The sequence below is a fragment of the Hemicordylus capensis genome, chromosome 2 (genome assembly GCF_027244095.1).
Source record: "Hemicordylus capensis ecotype Gifberg chromosome 2, rHemCap1.1.pri, whole genome shotgun sequence".
Lineage (NCBI taxonomy): Eukaryota > Metazoa > Chordata > Lepidosauria > Squamata > Cordylidae > Hemicordylus > Hemicordylus capensis.
Window position 1 is genome coordinate 395331760 of NC_069658.1, and position 23451 is coordinate 395355210.

At 44.4% G+C, this 23451-nt stretch overlaps 1 protein-coding gene across 2 annotated transcripts in view; it reads left to right on the plus strand.

Annotated features, from left to right (window-relative positions):
- GRIN2C (glutamate ionotropic receptor NMDA type subunit 2C) overlaps window positions 1–23451 on the plus strand; it is a 123595-nt gene that overhangs the window by 60599 nt on the left and 39545 nt on the right. For both annotated transcript variants that reach the window (XM_053291083.1, XM_053291084.1), the window contains exons 3-5: window positions 8379–8971; window positions 14468–14582; window positions 19175–19386. In XM_053291083.1, coding sequence (XP_053147058.1) covers window positions 8379–8971; window positions 14468–14582; window positions 19175–19386 — 920 coding nt within the window. The remainder of the gene's footprint in view (window positions 1–8378; window positions 8972–14467; window positions 14583–19174; window positions 19387–23451) is intronic.

Here is a 23451-nt window from a genome sequence, read left to right on the forward strand (position 1 = left end):
CACCCTGCCAACAGACTATGGGACAAGGAGAGCTGATCTTGTGGCAGCAAGCATGACTTGTCCCCTTAGCTAAGCAGGATCTACCCTGGTTGCATATGAATGGGAGACTAGAAGCGTGAGCACTGTAAGATGTTCCCCTTAGGGGATGGAGCTGCTCTGGGAAGAGCAGAAAGTTCCAAGTTCCCTCCCTGGCATCTCCAAGATAGGGCTGAGAAATATTCCTGCCTCAACGTTGGAGAAGCTGCTGCCAGTCTGGGTAAACAATAGTGAGCTAAGATGGGCCTATGGTCTGACTCAGTATATGGTTCCTATGTTCCTAAGGCTGACCTGACAGGGCTATCATACCTGCTAACTGGGCAAAGAGGCACCTTTTACCGTGGTGATTTTCTTTATTTAGCAGGGGGAGAGTAACTGGCCCTATCCACCCCCAGCACAGTACTTCCAGTGACTGTTGCTGGTGTGTGTCTTATGTTTCTTTTTAGAATGTGAGCCCTTTGGGGACAGGGAGCCATCTTATTTGTTATTTCTCTTTGTAAACCGCCCTGAGCCATTTTTGGAAGGGCAGTATAGAAATCGAATAATAATAATAATAATGATGATGATGATGATGTATCTGTCCCCTTTGCATATAAAGGTAGGGGTTGGGTTGTACTTTAATAGTAGAGGAGTGTGGGTAAGGAGTTCCCTTTTCTGCACCTTACCTTGCTGCATTCAGTTGCTCTGACCACTATTCAATGGTTGACATGCAGATTAAGGAAGCACCAGTACTCCCAATGAAGAGTTGATGTTGTGTAGACCCTGCTGCTGTGTTGCACACTGTGTGTGTGCCCACTGTGCAGAGAGGGAAAGTTTTTGCTGATTTCCCCTGCTCCGGAAGTGTTCTGTGCTACCCAGAAGTAGGTATCTGAGGATTGCGCAGCCCTCAGGGACCTATTTCTGGGTTGCATGGAGCACTTCTGGGGGCAGGGGAGATTCGCACAATGGATCTATGCCAGTCTGCAGTGCAGCAGCAGCAGCTCTGCATCGGAAGCACTGGCAATTCCTCAGTCTCTATGTTGGCTTCTGTTCCAAGATCCAGTAGTGGAAGTGAGCTAGAAATGAAGAAGTGCAGCTGAAACAATGGACTATGACAAGGGTTCTTAACCTGGGGTCTGTGGAGTAGGTCCAGTGGTCCATGGAAAATCTGTGCTGCACTGATTTTAACTTGTTCCCTGGTGAGCCGGAATAAAGTAATAACAATCCCAAAGAGACTGTGCATCCTTGCTTGTGAGTAGTCCCTCAGGTTTGAGTAGGCTTCACCTTCACTTGTGAGTAGGTGTATTCTTCAAAAAGGGCTGCAAGGTTTCTTTATAAGGTTGTAGGTCTACTCACAAGTAAGGATGCAATCTACTTGTGAGTGAAGGTGAGGCTTTACTAGTGAGTTAGAGTGTATTTTTTCTTTTGTGTTTACTAGAGCCGTATGAAAGTATATTATAAAAATGGGATGGAGGTCCATGGGTAATACCTGAGGATCTGGGAGGTCCATAGGTGCAAAATGTACAGGAGACGCTCATTATCTGTGGTTTCATGGATCACGGTTTCATGTATCTGCAGATGGGTCTTAGAGACCGAGTTTCTTTATCTGCGGCATGAAATATAGGTGATTTTGAACTCTCTGTGGTTCTTGTGTGGCTGGAAACGACTTCTGATGTCATTTCCAGCCAACGTTTTGAAGTGCAGAGTCATTTTGTGGCTTTTTTCCCCCCTGAAAAAAGTTTTAAAATGAAAAATAAGACAATTTGGGGGGCATTCCTGGAGAACAAAGTACTCTGCTTTTGTACCCTTATTTCTGCCCTCTCCCTGCTTTGTAAGTATGTTTTTAAGCTCAAGGAACCTAATCCCCCAATCCTCATAGATTCAAAGTCTCGTTATTCATGGTTTCGTTATCCACGGAAATTGGCGGGAACGGAACGCCTGTGAATAATGAAGGCCACCTGTGCTGCTGGACTAAGGATGTATTAGTCCACCCTTAGTAGACTAAGGTGGCCTTCATTAGAATAATGAAGGCCACCTGTATTGCTGGACACCCTTAGTCCAGCAGTACAGGTGCCTTCATTATTCGTAGGAGATGAATACGTAGGAGAGGTACTGCTCTTTCCTGTTGTGCTATTTTCTTCTAACTGCTTTCCTGCTAACAGAGCAGAGAGGCACCTTTTTAAAGTAGTGATTCTCTCTCTCTCTCTCTCTCTCTCTCTTTCTTTCTCTTTCTTTCTCTCTCTCTCAGAGCAACTGGCCGTATCCATCCCCAGCAGAGCATCCCCCCAGTGGCTGCTGCTGGTGTCTATCTTATGGTTCTTGTTTAGATTGTGAACCATTTGGGGACAGGGATCCATTCTATTATCTATCTATCTATCTATCTATCTATCTATCTATCTATCTATCTATCTATCTATCATCTCTATGTAAACTGCTTTGTGAACTGTTGTTGAAAAGTGGTATATAAATATTCATAATATTTCACTGCTGAATATCCCCACCCTGCAGTTTGCATGTAAATGGAGGAGGCAAGTGAAAGAAAACATGTGCCTGCCGTCATCAGATATAATTTTACCCTGTGAATCAGGCTGCTGTAGTTGTTGAGGAAGGCAGTGTGAGCACAGTCCTGATGTAGAACTGTAGTGCTCTCCATGGTCCTGAATGTACTATGCCATTGGGAAGCCTTTTTTTCAAAAACCCTGAAGTTATTTTTTAGCAGTCCTGACAGTGTCATGTACTAAAGCCTTCTGACATGTTGGCTGCCCACACAGTCTCTTTTCAAGCATTATAGCAATGTAATCCAGGTCATGCTTTTAACTCACTATTTAAGAGTGTTAGAGAAAGGCTAATGCAGTAATGAGTCCAAAGAAAAGAAGTGTAGCATCAAAAGGTTGAAAAAACTTTTTTTTAAAAAAGCAGACTCCAACTGATGCTTAAAATATGGACATTTGTTATGATACATAACCTGCCTATTGCCCAGTACATTGCAAAAAATAGTCTTCCTTGCCCTCCTCAAAATCATGCACTGTCTCCTTCCGAGGAGGCAAAACCAGAAGTTCACTCAGAGCATGTCTTTCAGAAACATGCAGTAATGACTGTATTGCATTCCCTCCCTCCCTCCCTCCCGCCCCCTCCTCTTCCTCCTCCAGCCACCCACTTATGATGTGCGTCAGCAGCAGGTCACAAATGCTGCATGGATTACACACTGGGGAACCTTTCTGAGTATCCAGTGTTTACAGTTTCAAGGATGCAACTGGAAATAGTGTAATGCATGTGAAAGCATGCTCACTTTTCTCCCAATCCACTTTTAATGGGAACACTTCATTCCAAATGTATACCCTGTCCAATCAAGCTTTCACTATATCTATCTATCTATCTATCTATCTATCTATCTATCTATCTATCTAATTCTCCAAGGCATACCCATGGCTAATCCTGTGCGTGGCAGCTCTTGCGAGAGTTCGTGAGCAGAAGCACCATGGTGATTGGGGAGTGGAGAATCCACATGCAGATAGGGAGGAGGAGCCTGTGGCACCATGGTGATTGGGCAGTGGGGATTCCATATGCAGATAGGGAGGAGGAGTCTGTGATGGTTAAGGTCAGTTGGAATGCAACTATTACTGGCTGGAAGATGTTCTTGATTGTAGAGGAGAGAGAGAGAGAGAGAGTGTGTGTGTGCAGGGGTCTGCAAAGAGAGGGATCATGATTGACGAAAGAGCCCCTTCAGGAGAAAAAGGCTGCTGTTATTTGAATTAGATGAGGAAACAAGATGAACAAGATCTGTTAATTCAGGAAGGGAGGGGGGAAGGGAGGAGAAGAAAGACAGAGGGGAAGAGTGAGTGGAGGAGACAGAAAGAGAGAAGAAGAAGGGAAGGGAAGAGAGAAAGAACAAAGGGTGAGGTATGGGCCTGAGCCTGTCAGTGGCCTGAGGGGAACGAGTGACCATGGTGGCACCTATTGGCAGCAAGGAAGGGCCCAGTCAACCACTGCTGCTATTTGGGGCTACCGAGGCCATAGGTGGAGGGAGGCAGGCAGGCAAGGAATGGGCCCGGGCCTGTCAGTGGCCTGAGGGAAATAAGAGGCCATGGCGGTGGCAGCAGCGAGGAAGGGCTCACTCAACCACTGTTGCTGTTGCTCCTGTGGAGAGGAGCAGGAGTGGAGTATGGGTGAGTGGGGTGGTCTCTGGGGATAGGGGGCTGCAGCATGGCCAATAGGCACCAACAACGCTGCTTGTAGCACTGCAAATGTGATGCTTAATTATTTGACAGATCTCTGCAAAGGAATCCAATCAGTAAACGAAATGTTGTGCACGGCACACATGCACACATGTTGGCAACTTCTGGTATGACAGTAACCAGGGCTGCAGGGAGCTATGCTGCAGTCCCGCAACAGCAATTTTGGGGAGAGCACTGGTGGGGGGGAAGTGCCGGGGCAGGTAAGGGAACCTTCCTTGAACCTTAAAGGCCTCCCTCCCCACCTCTGGACTGGCTCAAACGCCAGACTTCCGAATAGGGATGTGCAAACCGTTCCGGCGTTCTGGTTCGGGGGTTCGGGGTCGAACCGAACCACCACCACCCCTGGTTCCTTCGGACCAGAACCGAACTGCCGGGTCTGGTCCGGCTGGTCCACTAATTTTTTGTTTTTTGTTTTTAACATTAAATAAAACAATAGGTACCTTTAGACCCTTCGGATGGCTTGCTGAGGCTGCCCGGGGTGGGGTCTGTGCAGGTTCCCTCTCCCCCCGCTGGCCATCCTGATCACCACCGCAGCCCACCGCGGCTGGGTAAATAACCATTTTCGGCCCTTTCGGGCCTCCGTATGAGCACGGCGCTGCACTCATACGGAGGCCCAAAAGGGCCGGAAATGGTTATTTACCCGACCGCAGCGGACCGCAGCGGTGATCAGGATGACCGGTGGGGGGAGAGAGAACCCGCACGGACACCCACCCACCCTGTGGCCTCAGCAAGCCCCCCGAAGGGGCTAAAGGTACCTATTGTTTTATTGAATGTTTTTTTAAAAAAAACAAAAAATTCACGGACCAGCCACTGGCTCCCGGGCTTTGCAATGAAGAACACTCTGTAATTCATTGTAGGGTTGTAATTTACAGTGCAAATAATGGCTTTCATGGGGATATTACCGATCACCATTATAAAAGCGACAAGAGAATTCCCCTCGATTTGATTCAGAATTGGCTTGGTGTTTAGAAACTTTCTTGGAGTGCTCTTGAAAAAGGCCATTTGATTTCTTAAAGTTCTCTCCTGCCTCATAATGTTTACATGCTCCTTTTGCTTTCACTGTTGTGATTGTCAAAAAGCATCTCCAATTTCCAGGGAGCTTTCAACTGTCCCTCAACACTTAATTATTTTTTTCCTCCAAGCCCTGGATATATATATATATATATATATATATATATATAGAGAGAGAGAGAGAGAGAGAGAGAGAGAGAGAGAGAGAGAGAGAGAGAGAGAGAGATTTTTTTTAAAAAAACCAATGGCTGATGGTTTAAGGCTTCAAGGGACTCCACACTTCCTGAGCTACTGGCACAGGGCATTCCTTGGAAGCAAGGGAGTGATGCAATGAATTGATGCTTAGGCAAACATTTTAATATACTCTCTGTAGGTCTTCCATCAGCCCCTGTGACTGGACAGAATCCTACCCCATCCCCGTCCCTTGGTCTAACTCCAGACTGTCTCAAGCCACCAGCTTTCATCTTAGCAGCTGTGTGTGGAACATGAATGGCAAAATCCAAAGCAATTCTCTTGAGTGCCACTGTCATGAATTCTCTTGCATTCATGCCTGCCCGCTGCCCAGTGTAATCAAGACCAAGCATCAGCCTGGGGGAACATGGTCATTGAGGAGTTAATGCACTACTACATACACATGACATGTGAATGTTTGACCATGTGTCTGATCTAAGAGTTCCACCTGTGGCTTGCAATATAATTCACACGTTTGCATGTAAGGGGCAATGACATTATTCTCACAGAACCATTTTTACAAATTCAGGGGGATCGTGTGAGAAGGCCCTGTGGCTAGACTTTTGCCATGCACAGGAACTGCACTTTCAGAACGTACCCAATTTCTCACCACCATGTTCCAGCTATTAAGATAGCTGTGTCAATTACTTGGGCATCAGGGGCATAGCTGCAATTGACCAAGTGGTGTGTGTGTGTGTGTGTGTGTGTGTGTGTGTGTGTGTGTGTGTGACAAATGTCTCTAGACCCCTGCAGGAGGGGCGCCCCACTAACTGGGTGACAGCTTACTTTTTGCTTTTCTCCTTGCCCCTCTCTGAAGAAGAAGGTGGGAAGGGGCCCATCTTCACTTGTCCCAGGGCCCACTCCAGCCTTGTGACGCTTCTGTTGGGCATATTCAGTGTTGCAGAGCATTGTAAGTTCTGCTTAAGTATGTGTATATTAAGTTTCTCTCTGTGTGTGTGTGTGTGTGTGTGTGTGAGTGTTAGTGTCTTTATCTTTGGCTTCAGTCACATAGACTGTTTGATAAGGGCAGGCAGCTGGGAAACCAAAATGTTCACTAGGGTTCCTTGCAGGCTCTGCAGCTTTTTCTAGTGCACTCACCTGCTTGTGGAAGTCTTTTTGTGCCACACTGGGGGCTGAGGAACCAAGTAGATTTGCAGCAAAATGCCTCCTAGTGGTTTAATTTCACGGAATGCTCATTTTTCAAGGAAGGTTCTTCTTCAAGGTCTTGGCTGACTTAGCTTTGATCAGAGCAATATGTTTAGTGTTGTGCATTTTTGTCACTGCTGCTGCTGTTTGGGACTCACCTTTTTTTTCTTCTGAAGGGATGTCCTGCTTTTGCACACGACACCCACATGCCTTCGGCTGCCATCTCAGATTCCAGGACAGATTTTGTTTCACCCTCACTACTAATTCATGTCCTTACTAAATCTGTGTTACCTGAAGTTTTATCTTGTCTGGGACTGCTTTAAGTTTCTTTTGAGTGTGTGTATGTGTGTATGTGTATGAAACTGCAATGACTTCCTCTGCAGAATCATGCAATTTTCTTCAGAAATCTATTTATTAAGCGTCTGAAAGATGAACACGGATCAAATAAGATGTGCTAATGAGAGGGCCAGCTGGGGATGAGGAGGGGAGTTAGCTAGCTTGAAAAGGGGTAATGGATATATCGGGCCAGTATATACTAAAGAATCAACCGTGGTGGCGCAGCAGGGAAGTAGCTTGCCTAGGGATCAAGAAGCTGTTAGTTCGAATCCCTGCTGGTGTGCTTCCCAGACTGTGCCTAGTAAATATATATTTGTAGTCACCTATATCGGGCAGCAGCGATATAGTAAGGTGCTGGAGGTGGATGCTCACTTCAGTGACAATGGCAAAGGCATCATCTCATACTGTGAGGGAGAAAGGCAATGGTAAACCACTCCTGTATTCTACCAAGAAAACCACAAGGGCTCTGTGGTCGCCAGGAGTCAACACCGACTCAACGGCACAATCTTTCCTTTCTTTTATATACTGAAGAATATAATTTAATAGAGTGCATTCTTGAAGTGATTTTTCCCTATTTGTTTTAATACTGTAGAATTTTAATCATGGTGGCTGATACACTTAGAATGAGAATAAATCTCCTCACTATCTTGACTGATTGTCTAGAAAACCTTTCATTGAGTAGCAGTATTGGGTATGGGGTACTGTGCAGAAGGTTTTACAAGGAGATCCTGTCACAAAAGGAAGAGGTGACGGTTTCTATTTCATTAGTGTATGTGACGTTCCCCTGAAGAATATTTTGGAAATTGTGGGGCGGGGGGGGGGGGTAAGCAATTGAATCCATGGGAAGATGTTGCCAGGGCTCCTTTGTGCAGCAGAGGCCTGAAGGAAGTTGCATAGGGGAGTTAATCATGAGTGGCAGAAACACATTTTCGGTCATCCTGCTTCCCCCACTCCCTTTGTTCGGTTGTACAAGCTGGAATAACTGATACAGGAGTGACTGACTAATGCGGAACTAGAAAATGGGGACAAAGTTTGAACCACCTGTTAAGATTTCTGAGATAAAAATAGTGGTGGTTTTCACAGTAATGCTTCCATCCAAACATAAATGGAAGTGATCCCCTCAGGAACTACAGTTTATGTATATTGATGTTGTGTGTCTGTGTCTGTGTCTGTGTCTGTGTGTGAATATATTCAGGTCCCTCAAGTTCCCACAGTGGTCCAGCACTGGGGGAGGTCATGGGGGAAGCTGCTTCTCAGGAGTGGCATTCCCCCTGCCCTGCCCTGAACTTCCTATATACAGGTGGTGATCATGGCCACCATTTTGAGTACTGATCAAGTCAAACATTACAGACTGCTTGCTTAAAAAGCTACCTGTGGCTAATTCATTCTTTTCTCTCCTTCTAGGAGCCTGGCTCTGCCTTTCTACAACTGGGTGTTTCAATTGAGCAGCAGATCCAGGTGATCTTCAAAGTCTTGGAGGAATATGATTGGAGCTCCTTTGCTGTCATCACCAGCTTGTACCCAGGATACAGTGTCTTCCTGGATGTGATACGGTCCTTCACAGATGCCAGCTATTTTGGCTGGAAAATCCAGGATGTCCTGACCTTCGAGATGACCCAGGATGGGAGCAACTGCAATGTTCAAAGATTGCTGCGTCAGATCGAGGCTCAGGTGATGATTGTGTACTGCTCCCGAGAGGAGGCAGAATACCTCTTCCAAGTGGCAGAGCAAGCTGGCTTGATTGGACCTGGCTATATCTGGATTGTGCCTAGTCTGACAGTGGGAAACATGGATGCCCCGCCCACCTCTTTCCCTATTGGTCTCATCAGTGTGGTAACTGAGAGCTGGAAAATGAGCCTAAGGCAAAAAGTCCGGGATGGTGTGGCTATCATTGCCCTTGGAGCAGAGAGCTACTTCAAGACCCATGGCTACCTCCCCATGGTGGGCAGAGACTGCAAGACACCTCCAAGTGTGCCCACAAACAACACTTTCTACAGGTTAGCATGGGCAACAGGCTATTTAATGGTACAAATTTAAGCTCACAACTATTGGTATGCATCAGAAATTAGAACTGGATTTGCAGCTTATATTTACAATGAAATCTACAGCTTTTCTGTGTTGAGAGGGGTGGTGAATTAAATGTGAGGGCTTTGTTCATGGTTAAGATAGGTGGCCTGCCTTTCTGTACACTTGGATGTTCTGCATTTGGACATAAACATGCAGCCAGAATTCTTCAGATCCGACATGTTTTCTTAAAATGATTAGATGGAGTGGTGAGTGGTGGTAGAGATGAAGAGTTGAATAGCAGTGTAGGTGGAGAAGAAGTCATGTGTGAAGAAAAAGCATGTAGGAGCAGGAGAAAGCAGCTGATGGTCAGCTGATGATATGATCTCCAAAAGCCTCACTCCAGTGCTTTCTTCCTTCTGAACCTTTATCAGAACTGTTCTGCCCTGTGATTAAGGCTCTCTCCACAATTTTTAAATCCAAGCCAAGACTCAGAATTCTGCCTGCACCACTAGATTCTGCAATAGGTCACCATTATTTATTTATTTATTTGATAGCAGGGATAGAGAATTTGGTAGTTGTCTTGGTGCCCCTTTACAGGTGTCTACAGAAAGACATAAGGAAAAACAGATCTCTGCCTTTAGGAGGTTACAGTCTACATGTTGCAGCAAGAAAGACATTAAAAGAAGAGAAATGTAGGGAGGAAAGGAAAGAGGCAAGGGATAAATGTGAGTAGTTAGTGAATACATTGGCAAGTTCATAGGAACATAGGAAGCTGCCATATACTGAGTCAGACCATAGGTCCATCTCACTCAGTATTGTCTACACAGACTGGCAGCAGCTTCTCCAAGGTTGCAGTCAGGAATCTGTCTCAGCCCTATCTTGGAGATGCTGCCAGGGAGGGAACTTGAAACCTAGATGCTCTTCCCAGAGCGGCTTCATCCCCTGAGGGGAATATCTTGCAGTGCTCACACATGTAGTCTCCCATTCATATGCAACCAAGGTGGACCCTGCTCAGCTAAGGGGACAAGTCATGCTTGCTACCACCAGACCAGCTCTCTTCCTCTCTGCAGTTTGTGATTTCATGCTGCTGGGTGAAATGGGATGGCTTTTTGGTGAGCCTTTTTGTCCCTTGCAAAAGCACCCCTCCATTTTGTCAGTCCTTCACAGGGTGTGTGAAAAGGAGTGAAAGTGCCCCCCGCACTATTGTGCATGGGCAGAAGTTGAAGGGGAAATGGGAATTTTTCCTCACTTGCTGAAGCAAGTGGATTGATGCTCCCTGTCTTGCTCAGATGGAGAACGTGGGCATGATTACCTTGGCAATAGGGATGAATTCCCTCTTCTCTCCCTTGTTCAGGAGTGAGGGCAGCGTAAGGGCTTTGTTTGCCTTTGGTGATATCACCATGTAGCCAGATCTGACTGGCTACGAGGTGCCAGATCGTCATCACACTCACTGCACGATTCTTGATTGGTTGAGAGTACACTGTGAGGAACAAGTGGTGAATATAACACTGCTGGCAGGTGAATAGCCATGAAAGGTAAGATTTTGGGTGGTTTGGGGGAACATTTTGAATCCCCTGCAAGCATCTTTTTAAGGTTCACACGCAGAGATCATGCAGTATGGTGATTATTCTGTTGTGTGCAAAGCAACTCTTAGAAACTTTTGGATCAAAGGTTCACTTCACCCAAGACCACACTCAAGGGAGAGAGCCAGCGTGGTGTAGTGGTTAGAGTGCTGGACTAGGATATTTTATATCCCGCTCTTCCTCCAAGGAGCCCAGAGTGGTGTACTACATACTTAAGTTTCTCCTCACAACAACCCTGTGAAGTAGGTTAGGCTGAGAGAGAAGTAACTGGCCCAGAGTCACCCAGCTAGTATCATGGCTGAATGGGGAGTTGAACTCGGGTCTCCCCGGGTTCATATAATATTATAATATTATAATATTATAATATAATAATATAATAATAATAATAATATTTATTTATTTATTTACACAGTCAGACAGGTGTTATTGACTGGTTTGTTTTATCCAGTCATCGAGTCCTTATCCAGTCATCGAGTCTTTCCCAAGGACCTGGGATGGCTGAATTTTATTATCACTGTTGTTGCTGTTATTGTTATAGATATTGTCACAGAATATAGGTGGTTCCCAGTAAAGTTGCTTTTTGTAATTGGCTGATGGTGTGACCCCTATGGTGTTGAGGTGCTCTTCAAGTTGTTTTGGAATTGCACCTAGGGCACCAATTACCACAGGGATTATTTTGGTCTTTTTCTGCCACAGCCTTTCAATTTCAATTTGTAGATCTTTGTATTTTGTTAGTTTTTCTATTTCCTTTTCTTCTATTCTGCTATCCCCTGGTATTGCTATGCCGATTATTTCAACTTGTTTTCCTTTCTTCTCGACTACAGTTATATCTGGTGTATTGTGTGGCAGATGTTTGTCTGTTTGTAGTCGGAAGTCCCATAATATTTTTGCATCTTCATTTTCTTCAACTTTTTCAATTTTATGGCCCCACCAATCTTTGGCTACAGGTAGCTTGTATTTTTTGCAGATGTTCCAGTGTATCATCCCTGCTACCTTGTCATGCCTTTGTTTGTTGTTGTTGTTGTTGTTGTTGTTATTCAGATCTTCTACTCACCCAACAGCACACACATCCTGGAATCTAGCCTGTCCACAGTCACCTAATCTCCAGTCCCTCTGCATTTCCTCTTTGTGTGGCTTCTACTCATGGCAGTGCAACTATTGCCAAGACCACACAGCTCCCTTGCAACTGTGGTCACTGGCACGCCAGTGAAGGCACAGAAAAATAGAAAGCAAAGGAAGGTGCAAGTGGTGTGTGCCAGAGGCAAGGCAACGCTTAAAAGTACAAAGAGGTGAACTGAGTGAAATATTTTTAGATTTCCAAGTTTTAAATTAACACTTCTGGAGTGTGACACCCAATAATTTAGCAACAGCTTTAACTTGGGAGTTATGTAAATCTGGGACCATGCTACTGATGAGTAGTGGCACCATCCTCAAAGCAGTCTATGAGAATAAATCGTATGCAAATAAATGGACCTGGTGCTGAAGGGAGTAGTTTGAGGATCGAACCCATGGCTGTGGAATCATTATGAGATGTGGATGAGGGAAGTCATTTGGCAAGTGATGGAGCAGGTGGGGAGGGGCTAGTTCTGGAGGCTTTGGGGAGAGAATGCTAATGATCCTCACTGCCAACTGTGTGAGTGCAGTATGCTTTGTATTCTGGGATATGGGGCAGATTTCCTACTGGAACTAAACCACATGCTAGTAGTGTTTGGTTGGCCTTGCCTCTGTGCCTTTTGTCCCTGGTTAATGGTTCATAAAGTGGCTAGATTTGGTGTCAGAGCCGTGACGCCACTTTGCTCTGTGCAGTGAAGGTGGTAGTCTTGAGGTTCATGCTAGGTGGCTGCTTCCATTCTACTTCTTTGTACATATAAGTGCACGGCTGTTGGGTTGGCAAGCTAAAGAAGTCGTGCTGGTCATCTCGCTCCATTGTTGTTGGAGCCAAGCTACATGTTACACAGGGTCACCACGTATATAATGTTTGTCTGGCCTTTTAGAAATGAAAAGCAGCACTGGAGGCTGTAACTAGGAGCAGAGGAATGGCTTATGGGAAGGGAGGGAGACTTTTCATATTTGCAATTTTCCCTCAAAAAATGCCTCCCTTGTACGAAGCTGCTTTCCTCCCTCACAGAGTAAGTGATATAGCTCTTTGTATCTTTCCCCCAGAAAAGAGGGTTGGTACAGGAGTTGAAATGTGAAGGCCTGGGGGGGGATCAAGAAAACATAGGGTTTTTTCCCCCTCCCCCCTTGAGAAACAACAACAACCCTGTTTCTTCTTTTTTTTTTCCAAATTCATTTTTTATTAATTTTAACAATAGCAATATTGTCATTCATTACAAATACACACATAAAAGATGGACTTCCCGCTCACATTTCTTCGTGAATCATCAACTATAAAATTTACCCTTGCTATAATAATAATTCAAAACATAAGTTCAAGCCCTTACAAACATAATTAAACTAACCAACCTGCGATTTATACTAAATTTCAAACCCTGCTGTCAAGTCCATAGTAGGGAAGTAATTTTTTAAATACAACAAAAATGGTTTCCAGTCTTCTTTAAAACATTCCAAGTTTTGATCTCTTAATAGTGCTGTAAGTTTTGCCATCTCCGCATATTCCAAAATTTTTATCAGCCAGTCTTCTTTTGAAGGCAGTTAATAACCCTGTTTCTTCTAGTTCCGTCCCCCCACCCCCACCCCAGGCCTTCACATCTCTATGTAGGGAGCAATTTTAGGGAGGGAATAACAGTAGGAAAAAAGTTAAGCACGCTATCCCCCTCTTCCTTCTTCCTAACTGTGGCCTTTATTGGCTGCTAAAAAGTCAGAGGAAAATTGTAAAGAATTCAGTGTAATGTGCAATCTGGTCCACAGAAACTAATGAGTGTTGATTGCATCAGGATGCTGGAAGAAGTTGGGAGGAGAGCTTGGGGAACAGAAGCTGGAGAAAAGATGTAAAGTTCCAGAAATGTTCCTGTTTGAAAGTGATTTCATATCCTCTAGCAAAGGCAATGAAACAGCCAGCAAGGCGGTTGTAGCATAGCAGCTTTCGATTTACTGCTATGCTTTGGATCCATGTACATTAAAAAGTGAGCTCAGAGCTCATTCACAGCACTGTGGCCTCCTTTGATGTCTGCCTTGTCCCTTATTTGCTGAGTACCTAAAAAGTGAAGGTGCTGTTCTCAACGCATAAGAAAATAGGACCTGCCTGAATACACTTCCAACATAGATTACAAAATAATTAAATCAGCAGAGTCCACCAAGTCTAGCAAGTATCTACTGCAAAACTAGCCTAAAATGTGGTTGCAGCATCTCTGACAACCACAATCTACATGGAGACTCTGTTGATCTCTATACTGATTGCTGGCTTGAGCCAGTCATTTTGAGTCAGTCGTTCTTTATTATTATTGTTTTATTATGTTTTGTTATATTTTATGTTTTTTGACATTTTGTATTTTTACAGTACCTTTTCCAGTTCCCCAGCCTGGCTTACCTCACAGGGCTTCTATGTGGATGCAGAAGGAGAACTCTATATCCACTATCCTGAACTCATTAGGGAAAAGGCTAGATACCACTCTGGTCAATAAATAAAAAGAAACCCCCTGCAAACACACATACTGGATAGGTGAAATATTCCGTGAAATATTCTCCCCATCATTTTTATACTCCCATCATTGAAGGAAAACAGTGACAGCAAGGAGAGAGAAAGAAAAAAAGAAAGAAAAGAAATCAAATTGGTAACCTTACTCTGAAATGATAGGTTCTTGCAAGGCCAACATTGAGACAGATGGAAAGGAGCACTTGCTATCAAAAGAACTGTGTATGTCGCACTGAGAAAATGGGCATCTTAACACTTCCCGTTTCCCATCTAGTAACATCAGTGTGTGTTTCATTTCCTCTCAACAGGCATTTGCTTAATGTTACATGGGAGCACAAGGATTTCTCCTTCAACGAAGGTGGCTACTTGGTGAGGCCCACCATGGTAGTGATTTCACTGAACCGGCATCGGCTCTGGGAGATGGTAAGGGCTTGTTTTCTTTCTTTTAAATTGTCAAGCTGATCAGTGTGGGCATAGGCCTGGCCTCCAGAATACATCTGCAGGTGTGTTTCTCTGAGCCCGAGACTCCCTGGCTTTAGGATTTCTTTGAGGCAAGCACCAATATCCATAGTGGGGGAAACTGGAAGAAGAGAGGGAAGAAGGAGGAAGAGATGAAACTGTTTAGTTTTATACTAAACGAAACAATTGCATGTTAGCCCCCAGCAGAGACATCCTGTTGTCCCTTCCAATGTGCTTTGCATCCTTTCCTTCTCCTGCCATTGAGAGGGCAGCTCAACTGAATCATGCAAAGCTCAGTATGAAGCTTTCTTCAAATTTGCATGGCAATTTAATTTCATTTCATAAACAAATTGAAGCACCATGAAATGAAATTTTGGATTCATTTATTCAATGTTATACAACTAATTTATTTAATTTGTGACGCCTTGGTAATATATCACATGCTACAGGGCACAGAACTCAGTTGGAAGAGTGCACTGAGAAGCCCTTGTTTGTGGAAGATTACTTTGTTGCTTCCTTTCACTCACATGGAATTGAATTTACGGAGGGAAAGCTGGCCAAACGATAGGAAGGAAAATTGGTTTAAGCAAGTTATGTAATGGAGATGAGGTTTTTGAAGACCTTGTAGACAAATCTGGAGGCTTGTCAATAAATTACAGTAAAAATCCTAGTGGAACGAACTCTAATTGAGAGTTAAAGTTGACTTTAATGCCAGTCATATCCAATATTAGTCTCCTGGTGTCATTTCAAAATGTCCCACTTCAAAGAGAGAAAGGGCAAAAGAATAAGATATTGTTTATATTCTGAAATGCTTCAGTCTTGAACCACAAGCATGGAATATTAATTCCACACCAGTATTCCTATTTTGAGTCCAAGTCTTATTCCTCTCTCTGGCCCATACTTCCAGCCCTTAGCATTCATTTCTGGTCCCCTACAGTTAGTGCCTCATTTATCCTGGCATGGTTTTTACTAGTTAGGAATGTTCCAATATATGTCAGCTCTTAAGCTGAACCATATGCCCAGTTGTGTCAAAATGTTCCAGAAGCCAGAGGCAGTTGGACGATGCCATTTGCCTGATCATATTAGAATATCCCAGCAGCCTGAGGCACTCAGACTGTACCCTCAGCTGTGCTGGAGTTCATTCATGCAACTAAATACTACGATGGGTAAGAAGATATCACTTCCATTCTTCCCCTCACACCCCATGGGACATTTAAGCATCAGCAGAGTCATTATTTTCTGTCTCCCCAAGTGGCAATAACCCAGGGAGGAAAATAGCCAGTTGCTGGCCTGGGGATGGCTAAGCATTTCTTCCCATACATACTTATGAGGGTGTATAATTATCCTAGCCAGTAAATGTATATTACTAAATATTTTCTGATTGGGATTCCCATTCTCTGTGAAAGACTGCCATAACTACTCTGGAGGAGAGAAATATTGATAAATGTGGAATAATAATAGTCCAAATTAAGTAAATCCTGCTGTTAGTTTAAATGTTTTCCATTGATACTATTCCTTTGTTATAGTACTGTCTTTGGTGGTTAAAATGCTCTCCTAAGTACCATAGCAATTATTACTACGGCTTTGTCAATACCTCTGTTAGGAACATACTGCAAAATGCTGTAAAAACAGCCAAAATAAGACTGCATTTGCAGCTTCAGGATCTACTGGTCTGATCATTTCTTCCAATATTCTCTCATTGAAGGAATTAGGGGAAATGTCAGATAACAAGGGAAAGAACAGGTTCAGAGAGAGATAATTTTCTCCTTTCCATAATATTGTATTACAATTCACATTCCTTAAATTAAACTTTACAGACTTCCACATTTTGATATCTAAATTTTATCACTTGAATTTTGAAAATGTATGGGCTCACATCCAGAGCAATGAACTGCTTGCAGAAGTGCAAAACCCTTGCACCAACTATTAGCGATAATTCTGGAGCACAAGAGGAACTTTTGCACAAGAGAGTGCTATAGCTCAACAGCACTCTTACACAATCCTGGTTTTCAGCACAACTAAGTTAACTTCTTGCTCTCCTGTCTCCCACAAATTTGCTTCTTCTACAAGTGGTTCATTGCTCTGGATGTTGGCCATGGAATACCCTGGCTTCTAATGATAAATTTCATATCTCAATAGTGGAAAAACATCTGGTAGCCAAGCTTAATTTTTGCCACTCACATTCCAACAGTGCAAAGTTTAGGATTTTTTCCCTGGAAACTAAGCTTTTAATGTGATGGCTTTCAAATGTGGCATATCTATTTACATTTGGCAAAACTGTATTTCAACATTGCAGTCTATAAGTGCTCAGAGAGTCAATTTTCAGTCACAAGAAGTTTCCATGTGCTTTGATTTTTCTTATTGCATATTCACTTAATGAAAATTAGGTAGAGATGGAAGCATTCCCTGCCACTCCAAATTGAATTTAATTGGCTGAGAAAAAAGTTGAGTTATTCTCCAAACATTTGGGAAATAATCTGGCTTTTTTCTGAGCCAGCCTGAATTTGTATTCAAGGCCCACCTCCCTGATGCTGGTGATCCTCCAAGTCCCTTTCCTCACCCCCACAAGCCTCTTCCCCATCTCCCTCTCACAATCCTCCACACTCATTTCCTCCTTCCTTTCTATCTCACTTTCCTCATTGCTGCTGATGGTCCAGCAGCAAGTTAGAGGAAGGAAGAGAGAGAAGGTGGGGGAGAGGGCAGAGAGAGAGAGATGCTCTTTTCTCTCCTGTTGGGAAAAAAGGCCATTAAAGCCATCTTGTCCCTGGTACACTGCATAGTAGTAAGCTAGGCATTGGATCAGGAATGAAATCCCACCCTCCTGCTGCTTGTGTTTGCTACTATTGGAGCACCAACAACAGCCAGGTAAGTGGGGTGGAAGGAGAGGAGAGAGATTTTGGAGGATTGGTCGATGGGGGGTTTAGGGGCTGAGTGGGTGAGAGTAAAGTAGGAGGGGAATTCTTCTCCAGCTAGGATTAAAATCTAAAGCCTGATTCAGACATTATCCAAAAGCCCCACTGTTGTGTACAGTGGGGCAAAGAGGGAGAAAATTCTGCCTTTGCCATGTCAATCGCCCACACATCCCACCACTCATGGTTATGATGGATCTTGTCTGAAGAGGGGGAAAGCCCTCCAGGTGATGGCGGGCACATCCATAATTGCAAGAGTGGATCTATCACATGGTGAGTGGTTGAAGCTGTGGGGGCAGAACTCTTCACGTAGCTACAGTGGGGCTCTTGGATAACATGTGAAAGGGGCTTTAAGCCAGAAGATATTTCAGGGGTTGTAATGTTCACCTTGTATTTGAGGTGAGCTTCATATGCCCAAAAATATAACTCTTGGCAACATGTGTAAACTTAAGCAGTTTCTGCTCACCTTGGACCATAGTTTGATCAATCAGTTTATTACATAGCTTTTTGTTGTCAGAGTACATAAAAACACCTGTTCTTTAAAAAGAAAATCTAATCATAAAAATGTGATTTCAGTAAAATAACAATAGCCCTAATGGATTGCTTATTATTTCAGAACACCGCAGCTCCATTTCTGGCATTCCATAAAATACAACATCACTGCTCAATAATGTCTGTTATTGTTGTGCAATGTTGATCTAGCAAAACAGAAGCTTTGCCCATTGCTTGTTATGCACACCCTAGTTGGTTTTTTCTCTACTGTACTCACAGTCAAGATGGCTAAAGAAAAGGGAAGAATTTGAATATTGTTTTCAATGCATGTTTGCATGGAGTAGTCGTTTTAATCCATGGCACAGTAATCTTCTTGCGTGTGGACATGATAAAGCATAGAGGGTGGTTTCTCCAGGAAATCTGTTCAAACATCCACCCTCAAGCTTTCTGGTGAGTGCATTAGTCAGTTGCTGGCTGTGATTTCTAAGTAACAGGGATACAAATGAGATAGCAGATGGGAGCAGCAGACCTGGGGTTAAAGAGTAGGCTGGTGTGGATTCCACCTAGTTACTAGAGCTGGGTGAATGTTACAAAACAAAAGAAAACCGCTCCACTCATTGCTCCATCTTAAAGCCAAATTCCTTCTGCCTGGGGTCACATCCAGTTTATGCTCAATCTCGGTAAATATCCTCTCTAGCTCATTTCTGCTGGGGCATTTCAAAACCCAACACACTTGAAGCTAATATCACAAAATCGCTTTCAGAAAGAAGTGTTATCTCCTAAAGTCACTTGCAGCAGGAGCACAAGTCCAGAAATGGTCCATTCAATCAGAGGGACAGAAATAAAACATCTGTCTTCTGTGTCCAGACAAAACAGCATGAATGTTAACTGCCCCAGACTGCCCATTGGCCTATCATTATCATCAAATTGCTTGGCAAATTGTCCTATGTTATGACTGCCTGGAGGCTGTAAGTGTTTTTCTCTGAATAGGGTAAAAATTGTCAGTCGCTTGTGCTCCAGAGTCTGCATTGATTTCTACCAATAGCTGTCTGGGGCTTTCACTATATTCTCTTTAAGATGACAAAGGTATGTCAATGGCCATGGGCATCACTTACATGGTTCAAACATGATTCTTTTCTCTCTGCCATTGCACAGGTGGGAAACTGGGAGAAGGGGGTCATCCACATGAAATACCCAGTATGGCCACGCTACGGATCCTTCCTACAGCCCATGGCAGGCAACCACCACCTCAAAGTAGCCACCCTCGAAGAGAGACCCTTTGTGATTGTGGAGAATACCGACCCAACCACAGGAGTGTGTGTCCGCAATACTGTGCCCTGCCAGAAGCAGACCAACCTCACTGAGAGGTAAGTGAGAGTGTGAGTGAAAGAAACGGCTAATAGCAAAGTTAGCACGGAATCAAAACTTTCTTCACATTTAGGAGTGGTTTACTGAGGGTGAATGGGATGCCTCTGAGTACTAAACTTTACATTGTCTCTTTCTAGGGGTTGCCCTTTTTCCTAGCAAACCCTCCACATTTCCCCACTATAACTGACACAGTATTTTCTTTCTGAACGGAGTGCGTACCTTGTGGGCCATCTTTCATCTGGCATCTCTACATACGTACTATTTCATCATGAAGAATATGAAGCAAGGCAGTCAAGTTCAGTTTTTCTTGCTTGATCTAAGATTTAGGAAAACCCATTGTGTAGCCTAGATAGCCAGACTGGGTGAAATTAATCAAAGGAGGTCAAGAGGTTACTTCCTAAACAAGATACACATTGCTGTAGATTTCGCACTTGAGCTGAGGCTGAGAATAGCTCCACACGCGATGCAGCAGACCCAATTGTTATGGGTAACCCAGTGATACACCAGTGTTTCCTGCAACGAACACAATACTATAGGTAGATGACATATTCATGCCTTTTAAACATCTGGGTCCTTCAGGTGGCATTCACACAGCAGTACTTCGTGTACTTATACATAAAACAGCATAGCTGTAAATCTGTTGGATTAAGTAATGCCAGGATTGGCATTAAGCAGTGCTTATGCTATGTGGTCGCTAAGAGTTGATACCGACTTGACGGCACTGAATCAATCAATCAATCAATCAATCAATCAATCAATGCGGTGGCTGCACAACTTCAGCCCTCCTGCAGATGTTGGACCACAACTCCCATCATCCCTGTTTGTTGACCACTGTGGCTGGGGATGATGGGAGTTGTAGTTCAAAAACAACTGGAGGGCTGAAGTTTTGCATCCCTGACAAGCCAATCAAAGTTATTGAGTGTGCTTATTATTTAGGCATCTTCAGACAAAGAATGATGTCACCTAAAAACAGGACTTAAGTTGTGTTCTCTAGCTGTGGAACATAAAATGAGTCCTGGACAGGCAAAAGGCTACCTAGTCTAGCATCCTGTTCTCCGCACTGGCTAACTAATTGCCTCCAGGAAGCCCATAAGCAGGGCAAGGATACCATAGCTTTTCTCCTGCTGTTGCTCCCTAGCCATTGGCATTCATTTGGCATTCTGCCTCTGAACATGGACATTCCATCTAGCCAACAAGCACAGCCCTGTTCTCACTGCATATCCAGGGTGCGTGAATGAGCAGAGAGAGGGACCTGCCTGTGTTCAGATGAATGTATGCATGGTGTGTGCACCAGTGGCGGCTAGGGCAGGGAGGCAGAGTGGAAGGCGGCATATACCCTTTACTCCCAGTAAAAGCTTCTGCCTCTGCTGTTAGGCATGGCCCAATCAGCTGTGTGCCCTGCTGCTGCTGAGCTGGCTGCCATGCCTGCACATTGGCCAGCTGAGTGGCAGGGTCAGGGTACACAACTGGTTGGCTGCGTGGGATGCCGGGCAGCAGTGGAAGTCCCACTCTGCCGCCACCCCACCCCGGCCTGCACCAGCTGCCACTGGTGTGGACATCGACAACTATACACACTTAGGGCTCTCAGTCTGCAGTTGGGAACCTGTTTTTCCAGGGTTCCAGAATGTGTGCTCTGAGAATGAGTGTGTGTGTATGCACAGCAGGCATTTGACTGAATGTGCATAGGAACACAGGAAGCTGCCTTCGACCAAGTCAGACCATTGGTCCATCTTGCTCAGTATTGTCTACACAGACTGGCAGCGGCTTCTCCAAAGTTGCAGGCAGGAGTATCTTTCAGTCCTATCTTGGAGATGCTGCCAGGGAGGGAACTTGGAACCTTCTGTAGGCAAGCATGAACGTGCTCTTCCCAGAGCAGCCCCATCCCCTGAGGGGAATATCTTACAGTGCTCACATGTAGCTTCCCATTCAAATGCAACCAGGGCAGACCCTGCTTTGCAAAGGGGTCTATTCATGCATAGATGGGGGTTGAGGCCAGCTGACATGGTTCTGACCCGTTCACTCACCCTGGCTGAGCACAGGACTTATGGCTTGACCGTTAAAATGACAGGTGTGCATACCTGCAAACTGAACACTGGCTCAGTAGTAGTCAGTCATCCATCCCACCTTGCTTCCGACTGGTGGCGCAGTTTAGACTCACCTGCCCGTCTGTTACTGTTGCTACCACCTCTGCTTCTTGTAGCGGAGGAAACTTGCCCAAGTGCCCCATAGTCACTGAGTCAATCCTCTTACTTGGTGTGGGTGCTTGGAATGATAAGAGGCGGAGTCCTTGCTTTTGAGCCCTGTAGGCACCAAGCTGCCACATACCTTCCCTTTAATCTGCTCTTGTTCCATGTGTGTGCTGTGGGGGTGGGGAGCCGAGTGAGTCACCCTCACTTTTGCAGAGTAGGACACTTTATTAGCTTTCCCAAGCTGGAGGAGAAGGAAGCAGCCATGGTAACAGATGTGTATGAGCGATTCCAGGATAGGCTCTCAAACATGTTTCTGGCAGGTTGGTTGTCCTTGAATTCAGGGGCGTAACTATAATAAGGCAAGGGGAGACAGTTGTCTGGGGGCCCACTGCCTTGGGGTCCCCCCAGAGGCAAGTCACATTATTATTATTTATTTATTTAGCACATTTTTATACCACCCTAACCCAAGGTCACCTGCCCGTCTGACTCCCCCAGCCGCACACCCGCCCGGGCTTCCTTCAGTTGTATTCATCCTCTGAAAGTGATGTGAGTGTTAAGACCTGGAGCTACCAGAACAACATGTCTCTCTCTAGTACCATTAAATGACTTGCATCGCCCACAATTTACAAAACCTTTAAAAAAAGAATTTAGGATGTTCTATTGTGGCACATAGGTTATATGTGCCACAATTTGACTATGCTTTTTGTTACCACTAGTCAGCCTCATTTAAGATTCTTTACTTCACGAGCTGAGCTTCAATGAGAGAGGAGCATTTTAAAATCTTGTCTCTGGGCCCACTACAACCTTGCTATGCCCTTGCTTGAATTGCACACACCCATTTGTTACCATGGCTTCCTCTGCCTCCTCCTTCTCCACAGCATGGGAGAGGAAACAGCAGAATCAGTGTTCAGTTTACTGTTGTATGTATCTGTCAGCTGGGATTACTTACTTACTTACGTCTTCCTCTAAGGAGCCCAGAGCGGTGTACATGGTTATGTTTATCCTCACAACAATCCTGTGAGGTAGGTGCCTGGCCTGGAGTTACCCAGTGAGTTTTATGGCTGAACAGAAATTTGAATTCAGGTCTCCCCAGTCCTGGTCCAGCATTCTTAACAACTGCACCACACTGGCTCTGTGTCTCCTCATCCTAGTATATTTATCCTCACCCTTACTGGTCCTGGGCACAATCCAGACTAATGATAATGAGATTCGTTAGTCACAATTAACTTGTCTCATTTATTCCATTGGTGCTTAACAACTTCATCTGGATTCTTCCTCCTGAGCTTGCACCACAGAGAAAAGAAGACTCTTCCATAGGCTCAACAATAAGAGCCAAAACAGAAACCCATCAGGAACTGGAAGACTGAAGTTAATTGATATATTTTAATTAACACTGCAGAATTAATTGAATTTGCATAAAAATTACACAAACATGATGGATGCTAGGTCGTGGCTAGAGGAATAGTTGCAGTTAGCTGGCAATGCCATTTGTTCACTTCCCAGGGTGACATTAGAAGTGGGAGTTGCCTTGATGGATGGAAATGTTGATCAGTCAATAGAGAGCTCAGTTTTTCACTTCTGAAAGATTTAGTAGGGGAAATGTGCATGCTGATAAAGGCAGAAGTTGGCTTTAGCAAACCATTCTTGACACGGTTTACTTGCTGAATCTTGGGGATCATTAAATGGCTAATTGTTCATTGAACTCATTTATCTGGCAGGGCTCCTGCATCTTCAACAGCTGCATAACAGCTGCATGACAGGAGAAAATGCAGTAAGTAAAGTGTTCACTGCGTCTGCATGACAATCTTCACCGGCTGAATTTTCCTTGCCTTTACCGCTGTCAAAGGTTCAGGAGCCCTGTCTGAAAAAAATGTC